We start from the raw sequence: 20397 nt of genomic DNA, 5'->3' as shown, positions 1-20397 counted from the left end.
CCTGCCTGCCAGCCCCTGGAACCACCATTCTGCTCTCACTTGTCATGAATTTGACTCTTTCAAACACCTCACATAAGTTGAACCATGTAATTTTGTCCTCTCAAGTCTTAGTCCACTTAGTGTACTGTCTTCAATTTTCATGGCATTTTGAGTGCCAAGATGAAGCTTCCGGAACGGAAAATAGTTTCAGACAAGTAAGGTGTAGCAACTCAGCTGCAGAAATTAAGCCAATACATATTTTCTCACCCCCACAGTAGATACTGTGTCAGAAGTAGGAACCTACTATTATTTAAACACTCTCTCTTATTAGCTTAGGTAGCATTATTACCACAAAGCTCAGTCACACCTTCTACAGTGTCCTGGGAGCTCCTAATTCTTCATTGACACGCAAAGAAAAGAGGATAGGTTTGAAGTCTCTGTAAAATATAAACCTCCACTGAGCTTAAATTTAGCTCATGTAAACATACTGGACCTCCATTCCTCAGTTACAGTCAAAAACATAGGCATTATAATTCAATTATTTCAGAAAGACAGTAGACAAATGTATTCTTTTTGTTTTAGATTTATTTTATTTAAAAGACAGTTACTTTGAAATCTTAATATATGCTAAATTGATCTTCTGTATATAAAGATAATTGAAAATGAATCGATGTGAATGGAATGGGAGAGGGAGCGGGGGATGGAAGGGTTGCGGGTGGGAGGGAAGTTATGGGGGGGAAAAAGCCGTTATAATACATAAGCTGTACTTTGGAAATTTCTATTTGCTAAATAAAAGTTAAAAAAAACAGTTACAGAGAGAAAGAGACACACAGAGACATAACCATATGTTCAAAATTTTTACTGTAGACTTATTTATGTACAAAATTCAAATTATAGATTCAACCTAAATGTCCCACAATAAGTGGCCATTTTATTTGAATAAATAATGGCAAATACAAATGATAATTTATGCAGTGATGACACAATCGTTGCAAAATAAAGTCGAAAGAAAAAAGAATCCACAGTAGTCTGTCCTGACAGAACTATAAAACTACGTATGGATGGAGAAAAAGTGCTATCTAACACGCCAGCAAAACACACTGGGCCCAGAATGGTGAGACGTATGCGTTTCTCCTTCTGCAACACTTCCCTTAACATTAATTCTGTTTTTAATAGCTGTGACTTCTAATTAATACTTTGAGAGATAAAGTTCTTTCAGGTTTTGTCAATTTTCATAACAAAAATAACTTCACAAGTCTGATTAATCTGTTGCAATCATGCAAGATGATCACTTCCCCAGAGGGACTGCTCTGTGCGTAAGGTGAAATCAGAGACAGTGGCTGTCCACTGGTGCAGCCAGCATCACTGCGGGTGTGTGCTGGCCCCCAGGCCTCACAGCCCGACATTTCCATTTAAGGATGAATTATACATGCAAAGTGATGCAGAAAGCTGTAGCCTTAGACCATTGTTTTTTATAATATATGGAAATACAGTCTCATCTAACTTCTTTTTTAAAATAAAAACTTCTTTATCAATAACAAGGTAAAAAAAGAAGAATCCTAACAAAGTAAGAAAAAGAAGGAATAATAATCCTAAAATGACTACACTTCTTGGAATATTTAACCTCCATTATCTTTTCTGTTCTCTCACACTTATTTCCAATTGGGAGCTCTGGTTTTTCTTTTTTTTTTTTTAAAGGTTCAATAATACATGGATTTTATTCTCTTACTGAAAGCTTGTATCCAATTAAAAAAAAGTAAATAAGGAAAATAATCAGATTTATGGGCCTCCTGTGCTTTAAAAATAAATGTAGCCACCTAATACGTTCAGACACAGCAAGCGTGGTGGGCCCGTATTTTGATGTGGTTACAAATGGTTTTCCAGGTTAGACTGGGGAAACACCCACCATTGCCTCCCAGAATTCTCAGAGGGCAGCTACGGCAGCAGCTCACATGTGGCCAAGGTAAGCGTAGAATGCAGAAATTTCTAACACAGCTAGGACTCAGCAAATCTAAAAATCACAGGATTACGTTTTGAAAGAAAATGCACAAACCAAATAGGAATTCTGAGATTTTTCATTTGAAGGTAATCTTAATGCTATTAAATTCACAAATATGCTAATTTAAATACCCAATCCTATTTATCTAAAACATACACTGCACACGTCAGTGCCCATTCATATCACGGTTTGGAAATGGGGAAAAGAGATTCCCCTTAACCACAAGTCAGTAGGTGTTTCTTTACAGTTAACTTTAGCAAAATTCATGCAACATAGTAGTTAACAATGCTCTTCTTTACTTGTTAACTCACAAGGAAACACCTTTAAAACTGCACTGTGTTAAAGTTTCTGTACTAAAATGTAGAAAAACTAAACTACACAAATACTGAAAAGTTAAAAATTCCTTAGTTTTTTTATTCCTGGTACCACTATCACAATTTACATGGCAATATATCTAATGTAATGAAAAGAAAAAGACAAAGCTACAACAGATAAAAGACCTCAGGAAAGAACATCTAGCTGACACTACATTGCATTAATCAAGAGCTACATTTTTTGCAAACTGTGGCTATGACGGTTCTGAACAAGTAGGGTTTCTTGTCTAAGTTCTTGCAGTAACTTTTCTGACTATGGATCACGGTTCCTTCTGTGGCAGATTTTTACAGTTCTTCTATTGCATGAGACGACTGTCTCTCTCCCCTTCTCTCCCTCTCTTTCCCTCCCTCTCTCTGTCTCTCCTCTGTGTAACTTTCATGTAAAAATAAATCAAATCTTAAAAAAAAACCAAAAACTGTAGTCCTTTTATGCTGTTTTAGAACCTTCCGCTACCATATCCACCACTTCTACCACCAGATGCGTAACCACCACCACAGGGAACGCACCAGCTTCCTCCACCAAAACTGCCCCTTTCGTGGGTCCGTAATTTGATTGCTGGTCTCCACTGTAATCACCAAATTACTGAGTTTCCACCACCAGCAGCGTTACCTAAAGAGTTTCCTCTTTCATTGTAACCATCACATCCTCCTCCTCCACCAGAGCCAGCACCCTGGTTTCCAGATCCTGGTCCACCACCACCACAGCCTCCTCTGCTGCCGTAACCAGGACCACCACCACAGCTGCCACTATCACCTCCCCCGTAACTTCCTCTGCTGCCTCCACCTCCACACCACAGCCTCCTCTTCCACCAAAGTTTCCACCACAGCCAAAATCACCTCCACTACCCCCAACGTTCCCTTGACGACCCATGAAGTTGCCAGATGCTCTCCACGGCCTCTTGGTGACCCTGCAGCAGACTGCTTCTCTTGTTTAGAAAGGGTCTTTTTCACTTCACAACTCTGCCCATTACGATAGTGTGGTATTTCTGAACAACAATTTCATCAACTGCATCTTGATCATCAAAAGTTACAAAAGTAAATCCTTTTTCCCATCTGCCTGTCTTCCATAACTTCTATGGTTTCAATCCTGCCATACTTCTCAAAAGTAGTCTCTCAAATTATATTCCTCTGTATCTTCTTTAATACCACCAACAAAAACCTTCTTCACGGTGAGAGGCTTTACCAAATCCTCTCTGGAAACAGCTCTCTTGGGTTCCAGAACACTCCCATCAACCTTGTGTGGTCGAGCACACACGGCCGCATCTACCTCTTCAACACAAGTCACAAAACCAAAGCCCCTGGATGTGTCCTTCGGGGGTCTCTCATTACCACACAATCTGTGAGTGTGCCCATTTCTCAAAATGTTCTCTCAAACTATCATCTGTAGTTTTAAAGCTCAGATCACCAGTCAACAGTTTCCTCAACTCCTCTGGGTCCTTTGGATCATAGCCCTCCAGTGTGAGATGGGTCTTGCCTTTTCCAACTCGAGTTCAATATGGGAGCTCTGGTTTTTCACCATTTTGGAAATGAGGACGACACTGACCACCAAGTGAAGCCATAAAGTCTTCGAGTAGCCGTAAAAGATTTACAATTTTAGAAGAACCACATTTGCTTTTCCTCCCAGCCCCCTAACGCAGATCTACACATATCTGATTAACAGTCCCACTTCAGAGGGGTGTTCATCTTTCTTCCAACATGAAAATAAAAACAACTCGAACTTTCCCTTGCTGTCCGCCATAAATGCCAGTTTGGTATCTCAGAGCTAAGTTCTCTCATCCTTAGCCTCTGCGGAAAATGTAGGTAGGCACACTCCTTCCCTTAGTTCCAGTAGATACCATGCTAAATGGTCTACATGTAATCACAATCTATATGCACTCTGAAAAATATTCTCTGGCAACACAGATAAGATTCTGAATTTAACACATGATGAAACTGAGGCTCAGAGAAGAGCAAACTTTTATTATTAAGTACTATCTAGTATTCAAGTTAGGGTTGACTGGGTCCAAACACTGGCCCCTAATCACATCAGAAAAGACTCAAAAACTAATGTAGAGCATCCTACTGCACAGATCGGAGCGATCACTCTCATTTGTTGGAAGGGAAGGATTGAGATAGAAGGGGTAGACCACCTGGGTCTAAGGAAAGCCATTCAAGATACCCTGTTGAAGAAACTTACGCTGCAACATAAGAATCCATAAAAAGATAACGAGCACACTTAATATGAGGCCGACTGGGGCCGGTGTTGTTGAAGCAAAGTCACTGCCTACGATGCCGGCATCCCATATGGGTGCCAGTTCAAGTCCTGGTGGTTCTACTTCCTGGGAAGGCAGTGGAGGATGGCCCAAGTACTTGGGCCCCTGCAACCACATGGGCGACTCAGAAGAAGCTCCCCACACCTGGCTTTGGATCGGCCCAGCTCCAGCCACTGTGACCATTTGAGGAGTGAACCAGCAGCTATAACATCTCTAACTCTGCCTTCAAATAAATAAATCTTAAAAAATTATCAGCAGACTGATGATTTGTTTTTTGTCTTTGGCAGTGAAAAAGTAACTTTACCAAATTGCACTGGAATATTATTTCATTTTAGTGCATGATGAAAATTAAACGAAAAACTACTAAATATGTTTTAATATAGTTGAGATCTTCAGTGACTTTAGAATGCACAATTGATAAAAACTGATAGCACATTCGGATTAGAATAAAAACAAGCATCACACAGTTTATTCAGCATCCTAAAAAGCTATTTCATAATACTTATATGGACACCTATAAATATGCAAATACAAATCAGATATATATGACAGGTATTCAAAAAGTGCCCAGAAAACACATTATGGAAAAACTATCCACGGATTTCAAAATTTTTTACATCACAATAAATGTACTTCTAATTCCACTTTTCCATGAACTTCCTGAAGTATCTGATATGTATTTTTTAAAAATTCTCTCCATTTATATTACTGTGCAACTAAATAGAAATATTTCTGTACATTATTGGAAAACTGAGAAAGACTGCAATGAATGTGTTAAACAGTTACTGAATAAAATCTTTATAAAGTGTTATTTAAGCTTCATTTAAACAAAATTCCATGTGCTTACAAGTCCTATTCAAAACTATAGCAGTTAGATTAAGAAGTGGCCAAGCCACAGGAAGCAGAAAGCACAGCCTGAAAGAAGTGGTTTAAAAGGATAAGCTTCCCTGAGCAGATTTCCCAACATACTTTATCCTACAGTTCTTTCCAGTCCTGTCTCAAACTACTTGTCTGATCACTTCAGAATCATATAGCAATTGGTATTCCCATTAAAAACCCTGACATTATTGTGTTTGGTTTAATGGCTGAAAATATTCAAAACGACCAGTGCAATGTATTGGGCAATTTGGATACGTGACATTTGGGTTTTGGGTTATATATTTCCCTAATTCAAATAGGATTCATCTGCAGGAAAAATACAGCAGTTATTTCATATCTGATAGATGTCTTAGAGAGCAGGCAAGTTTACAGGGAAGGATGATTCCAGACGCCCCTCAAAATAAACAGGGCTTCAACAACTCCTAATTCAAATGTGAGTGACATTGACAAAGCTCAGCAACTTGTGGACAGTTATCTAATGCCCAGAAATCCTTGATAAATAGTGCTGGCCATGCCAGAGCCCAAAGGAATATAACTGTGCTATACAAAAATTTAATGAGAACCACCACAAGCCTGGCCGATTCTGTGCCTGTAGACAACTGACATGGCATCTAATAAAAGATCACCAAAATCACACAGATAAAACAAAGTGTCTCATTACTGATTGTGCTAATACTTTCATATGCTTCAACCCAGAACAATGATTAGCACTCAGATATTTCTTAGAAAATATTTTTTCTCTTAAATTAGATTTAGGGTAGATTGAACTATTTGTAACCTTACGATTTTTAAATTTGTCTACTCTGGTACAAATTTTGGGTTCTGGAATTTTTTCCCTTAAAGTTTACCCTAGAGATGCACCAATCTTGTCTTGAAAGTTTCAGACCAAATCCCAAAACTTCAACAGCTAGTCCTTGTGTGGGAAAGCTCTGCACCTAAGCGTTTTGAACCTCAGACTCTCAAGTCTCTAGTGCATTAAGTTCAAAAAATTTTAAGTGACAAACAGCAACAAAATCTTAATTTCCAGCAACACAGGAAATCAAATCATCATGAGTTACAGGATAAGGTCTCGGAGGCAGAGCAGCAGCTCCGTGGACAGGCTGTCAGACGAGCCACAAGGCAGCAAGTGCTGGTCTGCAGCTGGGAAAAGCTGCTGTTTTTCCACGAAGTTTCTCTGCCCCTTTCTCTCACCCAGACACTAACTGAAGCCAGAGTTAGAGTTACAGCTTTATTTGCTGAAACCACCCCAGCCTTTGTGTAATAGCACTGGGAATGCCCTTTCTGGCAAGACAAGAAAATCGTTAAAAAGGAAAGCAACTACCCTCGTTTTGGCTTGAGCCCATTTAATAGTTCACTACATTCTTGATTCCATTAAACCACACAGTGCAACTGGCCTGCTTCCCTCCTTCTGCTCACCTCGAGAACAAGGCCTTGGGTGTGCGGAGCCGCGAGGTGCCTGTCAAGCATGCCAGACCAGTTCCTAGGGAGCCCAGGACTCGCGCGTACACTCGTCCTTCCCGAGAGCAAGAACTCAGCGCAAGCTCCAGGCAGCCCAGCGGTGCTCTGCTCCACAGCACCCCAAGGACTTCCCTTCGCCTGCCGGGGTGGGGCGTGTAGACTTCCTAAAATTCTTCACATTACCACAGCTCCCGTCTCTTCCAGAACCACTTAGGCACGGCAGAGCGCCCATCAAAGTCAATTAACAAAGCGAGGGGGAGGGTCCTCTTCAACTTTGAATTGCGTCAGCTGGCTTGGAAGAGAGAGGCCTGCAGGCGCATCAGAGCACAGCAACACTTCATTAGTATCAGCTGCAGGCCCCCAGGCACGCGGGCCAGGGCGCTGCGGAGAGCCGCTCAGAGCCCGGAGCCCCCAACTACTGTCCTGAAAAAGGCTGGCACTCCCGGTGACAACAGTCGTCCACTTCCACCCAGTGAAGTAAGTTCTGCTTTTTTGGCATACAAGAAAGTGCTACCTTTCTCTGATTGCTTCTCAACTTCTCAGTGATAAGCAAAATACATTTTTCCAGTTTAATAAGTATGGCCTGGAAAAATTTATTTAATTTAAATTAGCAACATCTTTTCATCAAGAGGCACTTTTAAAAGGGTGAAACAAATGACCACACTACTGAGAACATGTTTCCAATACGCATAACAGAAGCTCATCATCCGTAAACCATAAACTAAAAACTCCTCCAAGCCAATAAAAAAAAAAAAGACCCACTCTCAATGACTAAAGGGAGAGAGACATGCATAGAGAAACCAAAGAGAAGAAGCCAAGACGCAGGATAAAATGCTTCACTTCACTACTAACCAGGAAATACAAACTAAAATAATGGTTTACCATTTCATACTGTTATAGTAAAAACATTTAAGAAATCACAAATACTGCATCTTGGGAAGGATAATAAGCAGGGGCTGGCAATTCTGGCAATTCTTTTTCTTTTCTTTTTTCTTTTTTTTTTTTTTTTGACAAGCAGAATAGACAGTGAGAGAGAGAGAGAGAGAGAGAGAGAGAGAGAGAGAGAGAGAGAGAAAGGTCTTCCTTTTTCCATTGGTTCATCCCCCCAAATGGCCACTACGGCCAGCCCGGGCACGCTGCGCCCATCCGAAGCCAGGAGCTTCCTCCCGGTCTCCCATGCAGGTGCAGGGCCCAAGCACTTGGGCCATCCTCCACTTCCTTCCCGGGCCACAGCAGAGAGCTGGACTAGAAAAGGAGCAACCAGGACAGAATCTGGCACCCCAATCCGGACTAGAACCCTGGGTGCCGGTGCCACAGGCAGAGGATTAGCCTAGTGAGCCGCGGCGCCGGCCAGGGGTTGGCAATTCTAGCCAGTCCTTGTTTTGTAAAACTGTAAGCTAAGAATATGTTTTTAAATGAGGAGGGGGAAAAAATTAAAAGAATGCTATTTTGTGACAAATGAAATTCTAAGTAAGAATTTATTAGAACATGGCCACCCTCCTTCATTTCTATATAACCTATGACTGCTTTCGGTTACAAGAACAGAGTTCAGTAACTGTGACAGACACCGTGTAGCGCACAAAACCTTAAGTGCTTGCAGAGTGGCCCTCCATAGCCATGTTTTGCTACTAACAGAGCAAGCAGACCTTCATTCACTGCTGGGTTAACCACTGGCCAAAGTCACATTAGGGATGTGGCAAAATGCCCTTACCCTTGGCAGCCTGCCCCTCAGCACACAGCCAGAGACGCCTCCACGCAGGCAGGTGAGTGTGTAACACGTCCCAAGCAACACTGCCAACAGCCTAAATGTATTTCAACAGAAAAGTGGATATAAGAAGTTGGGGATACTACGCAGTGGTGAAAGCCAACGGTTCAGAAGCTGGCTACACGGATAAATCCCCACACACACTGCGCTGTGTAACTCTGAGACATAAGCGGCTCCGTGTACCAGGTTCCTTTTTCTTCCCTCCTTCATGAACACTTGTTATCTCTGGTCTTTAGAACAGCCATCCTAACCGGTGTTCAGTGTTAGCTAACTGGTTTTGATTTGCATTTCCTTGATGATTAGGGAGACTGAACACCTTTTCATATACCTGTTGTCCATTTTCAAGTCCTCTTTAGAGAAATGTCTATTCAGGTCCTTTGCTCATTTTAAAATCAGGTTGAATTTTTTTCTATTGAGGTGTATGAGTTTATATGTTTTTTATACCAATCCCTTATCAGATACATGATTTATAAGTATTTTTCCCCAATCCAAAGGCTGTCTTTCATTCTGATGACTCTTTCCTTTTACTTTTATGTAGTCCCAACTTGTTTGTTTTGCTTTGCTGCCTGCATTTTTGGTGCGATGTCCAAAAATTTATTGCCAAGCTCAATATAAAGATTCTTTCCCATGTTTTCTTCTTTTAACTTTTTTGGTTTCAGGTCTTACATTTTGGTCTTTAATCCATTTTAAATTGATTTTTATGTATGGAAAAAGATAAGGGTTCAGTATCATTTTACTGTGTATATGAAAAGATCATATTATATACCTTAAAGAAATACAAATTAAAAAACTATGTCATCCATTGTATAAAGTTGAAATTTTGCAAAAATACTATATATCTATGTATGTGCATTATGTAAGTGGTAAAGGATAAAGACAAATAGGAAAATCGGGGCCAGCTCTGTGGCGCAGCGGGTTAACACCCTGGCCTGAAGTGCCGGCATCCCATATGGGCACCGGTTCTAGTCCCGGCTGCTCCTCTTCCGATCCAGCTCTCTGATATGGCCTGGGAAAACAGTGGAAGATGGCCCAAGTCCTTGGGCCCCTGCACCTGCATGGGAGACCCGGAAGAAGCTCCTGGCTCCTGGCTTTGGATCGGCGCAGCTCCTGCCGTTGCGGCCATCTAGGGAGTGAACCATTGGATGGAAGATCTCTCTCTGCCTCTCCTCTCTGTAACTCTGACTTTCAAATAAATAAATAAATCTTAAAAAAAACAAATAGGAAAATGATGAGTACCAAATCCCTGACAGTGGTTGCACCTACAGAGAAGAACATCTGTAAGGGCTTTTAGGGTGCAGATGCAACATTAGTGATATTTCCATTCTTAACCAGGTCCTACCTATACCACTGGCCATTATTTGTATATTTCTTTGTATATTAGAATAAAAGTCTAAAATTAGAAAATGTTAAATGACTCACAATCTCAAAAGTGCCAGATAATTCTATAACTATTAAATGCTTATGGGATTCTTTCATCAGCTAACAAATAACCATGAGAGATAAGAGTTAGTGTAAGAATAAAAGTAGACAACTGATTTGTTTTACAATACAATCAAGATACCAGTGTTAAAAGCATCTAGAAAAAACTTGTAAGGAAACATAAAAATTATATAAACAGTAGTTGTAGGTGTTGAGTATTTTTTCCTTTCATTTTAAAAAAGTTAGTAGTTTCAAACTTTCTACAATGAATGCATTTTTTTTCAATATCAAGTTTTTTTTTAAGCATCTAACAGGCAACTAAGAGTAATTAACTTTCTAGGATAATTACAAACCTTGTTTAACTATTTACTATGGGTTAGGGTATTTTATATTTCTGTTAGGTAGACATTAACTTGTAGAAAAATGACAGAAATGCAAATGAATTTATCCAGAAGAAAATAATTTGTGTAGTACAAATGCAAGATTGATTGCTGTCCGATTTGAAAAATAACCTCCTAAATTATTGTTTTACTGCTCTGTTTACAGGATATCAACTAGTGCTGTATCTAATATAACAATCCTGGCCCAGCATTCTGTTTCAATGCCTCTAAATACTGACGTCTCTCTCATAATCTTTTAAACTGTCTTTATTACTCCATTGGTTCTCTCATTGAATTAAAAAAAAAAAAAATAGAGGATTAGGCACCTAGCACAGTATTTAAGACTCTACCTGGGATGCCTTCATCCCATATTGGGAATGCCTCAATTTGAGTATCAGCTCCGCTCCAGATTCGAACTTCCTGTTATGGAGGACCCTGGGATGCAGCAAGTGATGGCTCAAGTAGTTGGGTCCCTGTCACTCATGAGCGAAACCCAAATTGAGTTCTTGGTTCCAGGCCCAGCTCCAGCTATTGTGATCATCTGGGGAGTGAACCAGCAGATCGGAGCTCTCTGTCTCTGGCTTTCAAATAAATAAAAGTTAATAAAACAAATTTTTTTTAAAAATTTGGCACATATTTATCCTGTATCTGAAATAAACGTTCTGAAATTTTCAAAAAAATTTACACTTGGATGCCAGTTTTAAATTTGAAACACAGTTCCCTTCTTTTCTGATAATGGCATATATTATCACTAGCTTTCAAGCCTGGGTCACTTTAGTTTAACATGCTATTAAACCATATTTACAATAAAATATTAATAACTAATAATAATTTCACATAAACAAAAAACTGAAGAGATTCTAAATGAAACAAATGGGAATTTCTATGTCTTCCTAAACTCCTAAAAACTCTCTTAATACTAAACAATACTGTTTTATGTTTGTATCTTTCAAGCATTACCATTCTTATTAATTCAGATTTCTTTCTCGCTCTCAAATGGGATTGAGAGATGTTGTATTGAGGTCCTTGGGAAGAGTATAATGAGAAATGAAGGAGGGACCAGCGCCATTTTCTAGTCCCAGCTGCTCCTCTTCCAGTCCAGCTCTCTGCTGTTGGCCTGGGAGGGCAGTGGAGGATGGCCCAAGTGCTTGGGCACCTGCACTCGTGTCGGAGACCAGGAAGAAGCACCTGGCTCCTGGCTTCGGATCAGCGTAGCTCTGGCCATGGCGGCCATTTGGGGGATGAACCAACAGAAGGAAGACCTTTCTCTCTGTCTCTCTCTCTCTAATTCAAGAAAGAAAGAGAGAAAGAGAGGAAGAGAGAGAGAAAGCGAGAAAGAGAAGAGAGAAAGAAAGAGAGAAAGAAAGAGAGAAAGAGAGAGAGAGAGAGAAAGAGAGAGAAAGAGAGAGAAAGAGAGAAAGAGAGAAAGAGAGAAAGAGAGAAAGAGAGAGAGAGAGGAAGGAAGGAAGGAAGGAAGGAAGGAAGGAAGGAAGGAAGGAAGGAAGGAAGGAAGGAAGGAAGGAAGGAGGAAGTGCATCCATCCATGAGAGGGAGACTCCTGAGAGTGAAAACAGAAAAGAGAGTAACAGGGTTGCACACAGCACAGGAAGTGATGCAATTTAGATGCGAGGTAGTTTGTCATGCCGAAACTAGAAGAAATAATAAGTCCAAGACAATTTGGTAACTTTTCGGTGTTAAGGGAAAAGGCAATCCTTAGATGAGTAAATCATATCCAATAGTAATTTTTGGCTTTTCATACTTCCAGTAGACTTTCAAGTTAGGTAACTGAATGCCTAAAACACATATTATAGAACCAATTACCAAAAGTAACATATGTTCTCTTATATTTCTAGCTATAAAATAAATCCTCTGGTTATAATTCATTTTCATCATTAAGTACTGGAAAATAAGAAAAACATACAAACAACAAGAAAATACCATCCCTTGGGTTCCTAATCTAGAAAAAGTGGGTAGGTTTTCAAAGGACAGCTGTACACTCTGGACTACCCGAGTTGCCAAATAAATCGTTTGCTGTAACTCACCGGTTTCTCATCTGGGAGTGATTTTAGCCCCCAGGGGACACTGGACACTTTCTGGAGCCATCACTGGTTGCCACAACCACAGAAGTGATGGGTAGTTCAATGGCACGGCGCAGCCAGAGGCCAGGGGATGCTGAACATCCCGCCATGCACAGCACAGCCCCCACAGCAAAGAAGGGTCCAGGTTAACATGCCCATGGTACCGAGACTGCCATCCGCAATGGCGTCCTTTATGTCAACATGTCTTCATGAAGTACTTTGAAGAATAATCCAAGATGATAGCCTGTGAAATGCAAATCATTTCTGGGTTTATTTCAGGTTGCCCAAAAGTGGGAGAGGGGACTGGAGAGGCAAAAAAGGAGTAGGAAAACTACACCCCTGGGAATTTGGAACATCTTAGCCAACAGTCAGTGCCTGTGGGCTCAGCAAAGTGTTTGGTTATTCTAGGATTACAGGAGAAGCTCTCAGAGGCCACTGGAGCAGCGGGGTGTCACATTTCAGTCAGATGGAAGCACCTGCGGTTGCTACAGCCCTAGTGAACATTCACACCCTAACATTCTGCTTTAGCTGTTTTCCAGTTGCCTTGCACCACACCACCACTCCACCTCCAAGGCATCTCTGCTACACCGTGAAATAGCTTACTGAAAAAGAAAATGAGAGAACTCCTGGAGAGCTGGCTTCATAACTAAGGATGCATGCTCAGTAATCTGAAAAAAGGATTCTTTTTATTGCTGTTTGTATTCAGCACTGTTATTATCTGTGGATATAAACAGAAGGCAGAGAAGAGAGCTGCAGTGATTCTGAGCTTTCAATATGACACAACTTTCTGATTTATTGTTTTAAACTTTAAAACAGCAGATCTTACAGGATGGAGAGGTAATAGTCAAAGTATTAATATATTATGTTGCCAGGAGACAAAAAAATCAAAGTACAGAATTTTGGAGGTCACATACTTCAAGTGACCAGTCCAGAATTTAAAGTGTAGACTTATTTATCCAACCAGCAAGGACTGTGAAAAATTCCCTTGCTTACACACCAATGCAGAGCTTCTGCATCAACTGTGTTGTCTTGGATTACGAAAAGGCCATGACATGTGTACAAATATGTATGATTATGGTATGCACTAGCCAGTGAATCACAAAAGCAAAATTAATCTTTAGAATGTGTGTCCACGCGAAACGGTTCACATGTGTTTTCAGAAAATAATACACAGTTCTCTCAAGAAGTAGAGGCGGCAGGAAACAACCTCACATGCCACAGTAAAAAACAAACTGGATAAGGTCATACGCAATTGAGTAGTCCTGGATGGTATTTGTTTTTTTAAACTTCATCTAACAAGGTGCCCAGGAGAACTACTGGTTATTGATCAAGAAGGGTATGGGAAAGAGCAAAGGAATTTTGACCTAAATCTTTACTGTTTAACCCAACCAGTTAGATTATGAAACTTCCTTCCTCAGATTTTATTTCTCTAACTAGCCCGTTACCCCCAGTCATGTAGCTGTGGATGAAACAGTCTTCATTCAAACCAGTCACCAAACAAATGAAGTCGTTCTTATTCCAGAAAAACACTGAGCCGTGCGGAAAAGTCAGTTGGCCTTGTGTCCTTCTCTATTAATAAACTAGCTGTTTTTTTTTTTTTTTAAGCTCACTATGTTCTCTTTATCATTAGTTAAGTGCTTACATTATCTAAACAATGTCCTTTTTGAGACAGCAGGTTAAATTCAGGCATTTCACAACCAATCCACCGCAAGAACTGAAAAGGATTCTCTTTCCCAAGAAGACAACTCTCAGCAAAGAAGAAGCCCGGCCAAGTGATCTACCCCGAGGCTGCCCCTTCAGACCAGGCCAGCAAAAACAGAAGAAGGACCGAGTGTTTAAGGGGACTCCTTGGAGCTCTTTATCCACCCATGGATTTGCTGCATTGTGAATCTGACCCTGAAAAGCATAGCTTGTAATTTTTTGGTACTTATAACCTGCATTTAACACGGTAAACCCCTCTTTCCGTACCATTAAAACTACATGTCTTTCCAGAGTTCACTATAAAAGAACTACTGATTACTTTCTGTAGTAGTACTTTCTATGTAACTCAATCTGGTATGTATGATGTTTTGTTATTTCTCCTTAATACAACTTCCAGTGATTTACTGCATCTGCTGTATGTGCGGGGGATGGAGGAGGTGGCAGAGAGAGGGGGTTCTGAGAGAGCCCCACTCGTCCCCTCTCCTAAAGCTGCTGTCTCAAAGAGTTCTCCTGAAATGTTCATTTCTCACTGGTGTTGAGGGAATCGGTATTCTGTAGTCCTGGTTCTAAGTCTCCCTTTTCATGAGGTGGGGTTTTCCTTAGCGTTCCAGCCTCTAGAACTGAGAGCCAGCAAGATGCCCTCCCCTCCGGCCAGCCGCGGCGCCCCCTGCTGCTCTCCCACACCATGGCAAATAGCACCGCTGGAGCGCTCCAGACCAAACACTTCGCAGTAAGTCCTGTTTCTTCCTACTCTACCGTGTTCCCCACGCCCAAACCATGCTGCCTTTCTCAGGCCCACCCTCCATGACCAAGAGCCCCTAGGGCCCTGAATGTGTCCTCTGCACCTGGTCCCATCTCCACGGAGTGGTCACAGCAGTCCTGTGTGAAGCCGGGGCTGCTTCTCACTCGCTGAGCTTCAAAACCCCCCACATCGCTCACTGCTGCTGAAATTACGGTGGCCCGCAGGCCTGGTGAGAACCAGTGCCCACCCACATCTCTTTCTGTCCGCAGATTGCCAAGGGCACGGTCAGAGCCTCTGCGCTTTCTCTTCCTCTGTTTGGTACGCGTTTCCTGTAGACACACACAGCTAGCTGCCTTCTTTTTGCCATCATTCGAGCCTCACTTCACAGGTCGTCTTCTCACAGCAGCACTGGCTGCGCCAACCAAAGCGGAAGTGCTTTCCATCTTTTATGCTATTGGATTTCTGTCTAGCACATAGCAAAGGTGTCTTTTATCTGTATGCATGCATATTAAATATTTGTGCATATTAAGTATATGTAATGCTTGTCAATGTTTACACAATTTAGATTTTATATATATGTTTGCCTTCTCTAATTAGAAAGAATGCACATGCCACAGCTTGTCCACCAGGCCACGTTCAGCTGTAAAGCTCTCACCAAGAACGCACCTGCTGCTTTTACAGCAAGGAATCTAGTAAAACCTTGAAGCACATTCAGTCAAGCCCTAGGTTTCGATTTGCAGACCGGAGTCAGTCCCGGCTCTGCTGCCCTTAACTAACCATTTAAATTACTTCATCTACTGAGCCTCAGAATGCGCAGGGAAGGGGGAATGCTCCACGGAGTCAGGCCAGATGCAGCAGATCGAGTCCTCAAGCCAACAGCACTACAGCTGCTAGTCTATGAAACATGTTGGAGCAAAAAGACTTTCGGCAGTAACTTCCATCAGAACTACCAGTCATAATCTTTAGGACTTATTAATTTAGGATAAAAAAAGAACAAATGATATTTGCCTGGTTAACTGAATTTTCACCTCATATTTACCTAAGTCTTACTGATGTAGTGAGTTCTGGAAGGTGTACAGTCTCCGGTGGTGCTTCATCACACAAACATATGCATGGTATGTTACTAATGCGGGATTACCTTTATGAAGTCTGTCAAGTATTTTACAAATAATGAACACCATATTTATGATTTGTGTTATCTTTAAAAAGAGCTTCTAGGTTTTAAAAACATGAATTTGCATAGTTAATATAACAGGATCATAAAATGTCTGACAAAACAATGATCTTGGGATAAAGACAGCATAAAAAAGGGGTGCACAGGACTGCTGAAAATGTGCTCATGAGCCAAAGTGTCGTAATTCATACCATGTGATTTCCTTCTAATTTCTCCAAGGAAAGAGTGAAATCAATCTACTTTCTAGATGTAAACGTCCTGAGAATCACAAAACATAATTGCTTACTCCCTGACTCAACTACATTTTTTAAAGCATGTGTCTCTCCCCTCCCTGCACGTTTTTGAGATGATTCACAGCTGTCAACTGTAGAATAAATATATTCACAACCACATTTTAAAGACATTATGGGCATGATTCCTCACTTGGGTTCTTGAGACTATGAACTTGAGACTTATTTTTTTATTGTTTGTGGAATGTGAGACATTATTACCAGCAGGACCCTTATTCACGTTATAAAATATGGTTCTCAACAGCTCAGCACTTTCCCCGGGAGAATGTTTTTCCTGAGTAACTGTCAATCTTTGTTAAAATACAGTTGAGTATCCACATCAATAATTTTTACCTACACGGCTCATCTGAATGTATCATGGAGCAAAGCTGAGTGGAGAAAGGATTAGGGAGGCAAGTAAAAAAATCCTCCCAGCTGAATGATAGGTATAACATTCTATAGAGGTGAAAACTGAAACCCACACACCTCTGTGGACTCGAAGCCATAACTTGTTTCACTATGACCATCTCCCTTACCAGTGGTGCTCTCAGTGTGGTCTAAGGATCATAAGCCCATTTCCAGAGGTCTACAAAGTCAAAACTATTCCCAGAATATCAGATGAAAAAATTGCGGATGTCCCCAAAACAAGTATTTGGAAGATGTGGAGGTTTTATGTCTTCTTATTTTCTAAATAAAGAAAATCATCAAGTACAAAGTTCCCACCTGGGGCCTGGTCCATACAAACAGGTCAGGTGCCTTGAAGCTTACCTAACACTTGACAATGGAGTGATTCATTTACTTGAGTCCCAAATTCATGTCCAGGTTAATGTAAGGAGCCTCTGTAGAATAAGTACCTTGCTATTCCAAACTTGCTTTTAGAAAGAAGGGTGACACTCAGGCTGGCACCGTGGCTTAATAGGCTAATCCTCCACCTAGCGGTGCCGGAACACTGGGTTCTAGTCCCGGTCGGGGTGCCGGATTCTTTCCCGGTTGCCCCTCTTCCAGGCCAGCTCTCTGCTGTGGCCCGGGAAGGCAGTGGAGGATGGCCCAGGTGCTTGGGCCCTGCACCCCATGGGAGACCAGGATAAGCACCTGGCTTCTGCCTTTGGATCAGCACGGTGTGCCGGCCGCAGTGCACTAGCTGTGGCGGCCATTGGAGGGTGAACCAACGGCAAAAGGAAGACCTTTCTCTCTGTCTCTCTCTCACTGTCCACTCTGCCTGTCAAAAAAAAAAAAAAAAAAAAAAAAAAAGAAGGGTGACACAATGAGTTGTTGGTTCCAGAAGTCCCGGTCTTTGATACTGTGCTTTGAGTCATGGTAAGCAGGACCCCTTAAGAGTTGTATAGACAAACCGTGCAAGGGTTGAGCTAAGTATTTGCATACTTAGGTATAATGACGGTTAATGAGTTACTACACCTAAGAATACGATGCAAGACAAAAGTGGACAAACCAGGCCAAAATACATAGGTAAACACCCCCACTTGCTTTAAAGCTGTGGTTCTCAGCTTTGCTACAAAGTGGACTCATAGGGGAGCTTTAAGTTATGAGTACTAATCCCATCCCTTGAGATTCTGACTTAATTGGTCTGGGATGTAACTTACGCATGTGGATTTTAAAAGCTCCCCAGATAATTCTAATGTGCAACCACAATAGGAAAATACAGCTTTGGGGCTATGTAAATGCTCCTCTTTTCTCAGCAGTTTCATCCTGCTCTTTGAAAGTTGAATTCTTGAAGCTCATGAACTTCTACCACAAAACCCAGTTCTTGATGACTTGTAATATTCTGGACTGTTGTGTGGAGGTTGCCCTGACACACCTGCCCCTGGGTATTTCAGATCTTCTCAGGCTCTCCTTCCAGAACCAGGTGCAGAGTCGTGCCAGCTACCCCAAAGTTCTTCTTTACATATCCAGGCCTAACTCTCCAACTACTTTGAGAATCTGGCACTTCTGATTTGTCCTCGACTCCCACACTGCCTTCATCCAGGCCTTTGGCACAAGTTCTCCTTCCTCTATAAAGTCTTGAACCAGTTGACTGAGCTCCCATTCAGTCCTGGTTCCCGAGACACTGGTCTCTTGAACTGTACTTTATCTGCCAGAGCAGGTTAGTCTGATACTATCTTAAATTTGTGCCCTAGGCTGAATACAAGGAATACACATGGCCGTTATAAACTGGGGGGCTGGTGTTGTGGCACAGTAGGTTAAGCTTGTATCAGAACACTAGTTTGAGTACTGGCTGCTCTACTTCCATTCCAGCTTCCTGCTAATGTGCCCAGGAAGACAGTGGATCATGGCCAAGCGCTTGGGCCCCTGTAACCCCTATTGGAGACCCAAATGGTGTTCCTGGTTCCTGGCTTCAGCCTAGTCCAGCACAGGCCTTGAAGCCGTTTGGGGAATGAACCACAAGATGGAAGATCTCTCTCTCCCCCTCATTTTTTGTCACTCTTTCAAATAAACAAATCTTTTTAGAAAACTACGAGTGTGGGGAGCATGCATTTAGCCTAGTAGTCAAGATGCCTCCATTCCACATCAGAGTGCCTGGGTTCCATTCCAGGCTCCAATTCCTGACTCCAGGTTCCAGCTGATGCAGATCCTGGGAATCAGCAGCGATGATCCATGGAGTTGGGCTCCTGTCACCCACATGGGAGACGTGGACTGAGTTCCAGGCTCCAGGCCTTGATTCTCCAGGTGCTATGAACATTTGGGGAGTGAACCAGCAGGTGGGAGCTCTCTGTTGGTATTGCTCGCTTGCTAGCTCAAATGAACAAAGCAAAAAAATTTTAAAAAGTTACTGGTACAACTCAGTATTCCCAGGTGGGAACATTACCAAAGAAAGCATTTAGCTATATCTGATAAATTTTTTTTAATCTGCTAATTTTGGAGGCTGACAAACTGAATGAAAACTATGCTGTTTTGTTACAAAAATGTCACAGATATAATTATTGCAAACATATTCTTTGTATAATTGGCATGTCTTCTATGGTCTTTTACTTCAACCCAGCAATCCACATGTGCCTTCGAATAACAGAACATTTTTCAAGCCATTATCGCAAACAGAATAAGCAAACCAGGAATGTTCTAAAATATCATTTTTTAAAAATCATCGAAACTTGACTTATTAATCTGCATGGAAGAATGGCTTAAGCAAGTGCTTTAAAAATCAATACTTTCAGTCCAGCACCATGGCACAGAATGTTAATCCTCTGCTTATGGCAACAGCACCCTATATGGGCAGCGGTTCTAGTCCTGGCTGCTCCTCTTCCCATCCAGCTCTCTGCTGTGGCCTGGGAAAGCAGTAGAAGATGGCCCAAGTGCTTGGGCCCCTGCACCCCTGTGGGAGACCAGGAAGAAGCACCTAACTCCCTGGCTTTGGATCGGCACAGCTCTGGCCATTGCGGCCTTCTGGGGAGTGAACCAACGGAAGGAAGACCTTTCTCTCTCTCTCTCCCTCTTGCTTCTGTAATTCTACCTCTCAAATAAATAAAATCTTAAAAAAATCAATATTTCCTCATTTCTCAATGAATATAAAGAAGTATATTTAAAAAAAAAACTTGAGGCCGGCTCTGCAGCTCAATAGGCTAATCCTCCGCCTGCAGCGCCGGCACACCGGGTTCTAGTCCCGGTCAGAGCACCGGTTGCCCCTCTTCCAGGCCAGCTCTCTTCTGTGGCCAGGGAGTACAGTGGAGGATGGCCCAGGTGCTTGGGCCCTGCACCCCATGGGAGACCAGGAGAAGCACCTGGCTCCTGCCTTCGGATCAGCGCAGTGTGCCGGCCACAGCGCGCCAGCCGTGGCGGCCACTGGAGGGTGAACCAATGGCAAAGGAAGACCTTTCTCTCTCTCTCTGTCTCTCTCTCACTGTCCACTCTGCCTGTCAAAAAAAAAACAAAAACAAAAAAAAAAAAAACAAAAAAAAAACTTGAAAAGGTTCCC

The 20397-nt window shown here is 41.9% G+C and overlaps 1 protein-coding gene, 1 long non-coding RNA gene and 1 pseudogene across 12 annotated transcripts in view; 1 reads left to right on the top strand and 2 right to left on the bottom strand.

The window, feature by feature from the left end:
- Positions 1–20397, bottom strand: part of CACNB2 (calcium voltage-gated channel auxiliary subunit beta 2) — a 402637-nt gene that overhangs the window by 171499 nt on the left and 210741 nt on the right. The window contains exon 1 of one of the 10 annotated variants that reach the window (XM_051820346.3): positions 6900–7177. Coding sequence (XP_051676306.1) covers positions 6900–6950 — 51 coding nt within the window. The 5' untranslated portion in view covers positions 6951–7177. 10 annotated transcript variants of the gene reach the window in all.
- On the bottom strand, positions 2844–4128 carry LOC138845078 (heterogeneous nuclear ribonucleoprotein A3 pseudogene; annotated as a pseudogene).
- LOC138844962 (uncharacterized) lies at positions 7246–18940 on the top strand. Of its 2 annotated transcripts, none has more exons than XR_016218921.1 (3): positions 7246–7418; positions 14888–15014; positions 15296–16592. It is a non-coding gene; the product is annotated as an uncharacterized LOC138844962 (long non-coding RNA). The 2 variants fall into 2 exon arrangements; XR_011381491.2 differs by lacking the exon at positions 15296–16592 and adding an exon at positions 18723–18940 and having other exon boundaries at positions 7250–7418.

The sequence above is a fragment of the Oryctolagus cuniculus genome, chromosome 13 (genome assembly GCF_051225735.1).
Source record: "Oryctolagus cuniculus isolate XC-2025 breed Fujian yellow rabbit chromosome 13, ASM5122573v1, whole genome shotgun sequence".
Lineage (NCBI taxonomy): Eukaryota > Metazoa > Chordata > Mammalia > Lagomorpha > Leporidae > Oryctolagus > Oryctolagus cuniculus.
The sequence above is the reverse complement of the archived record's forward strand: the minus strand, read 5'-3'. Positions and strand labels throughout refer to the sequence as shown.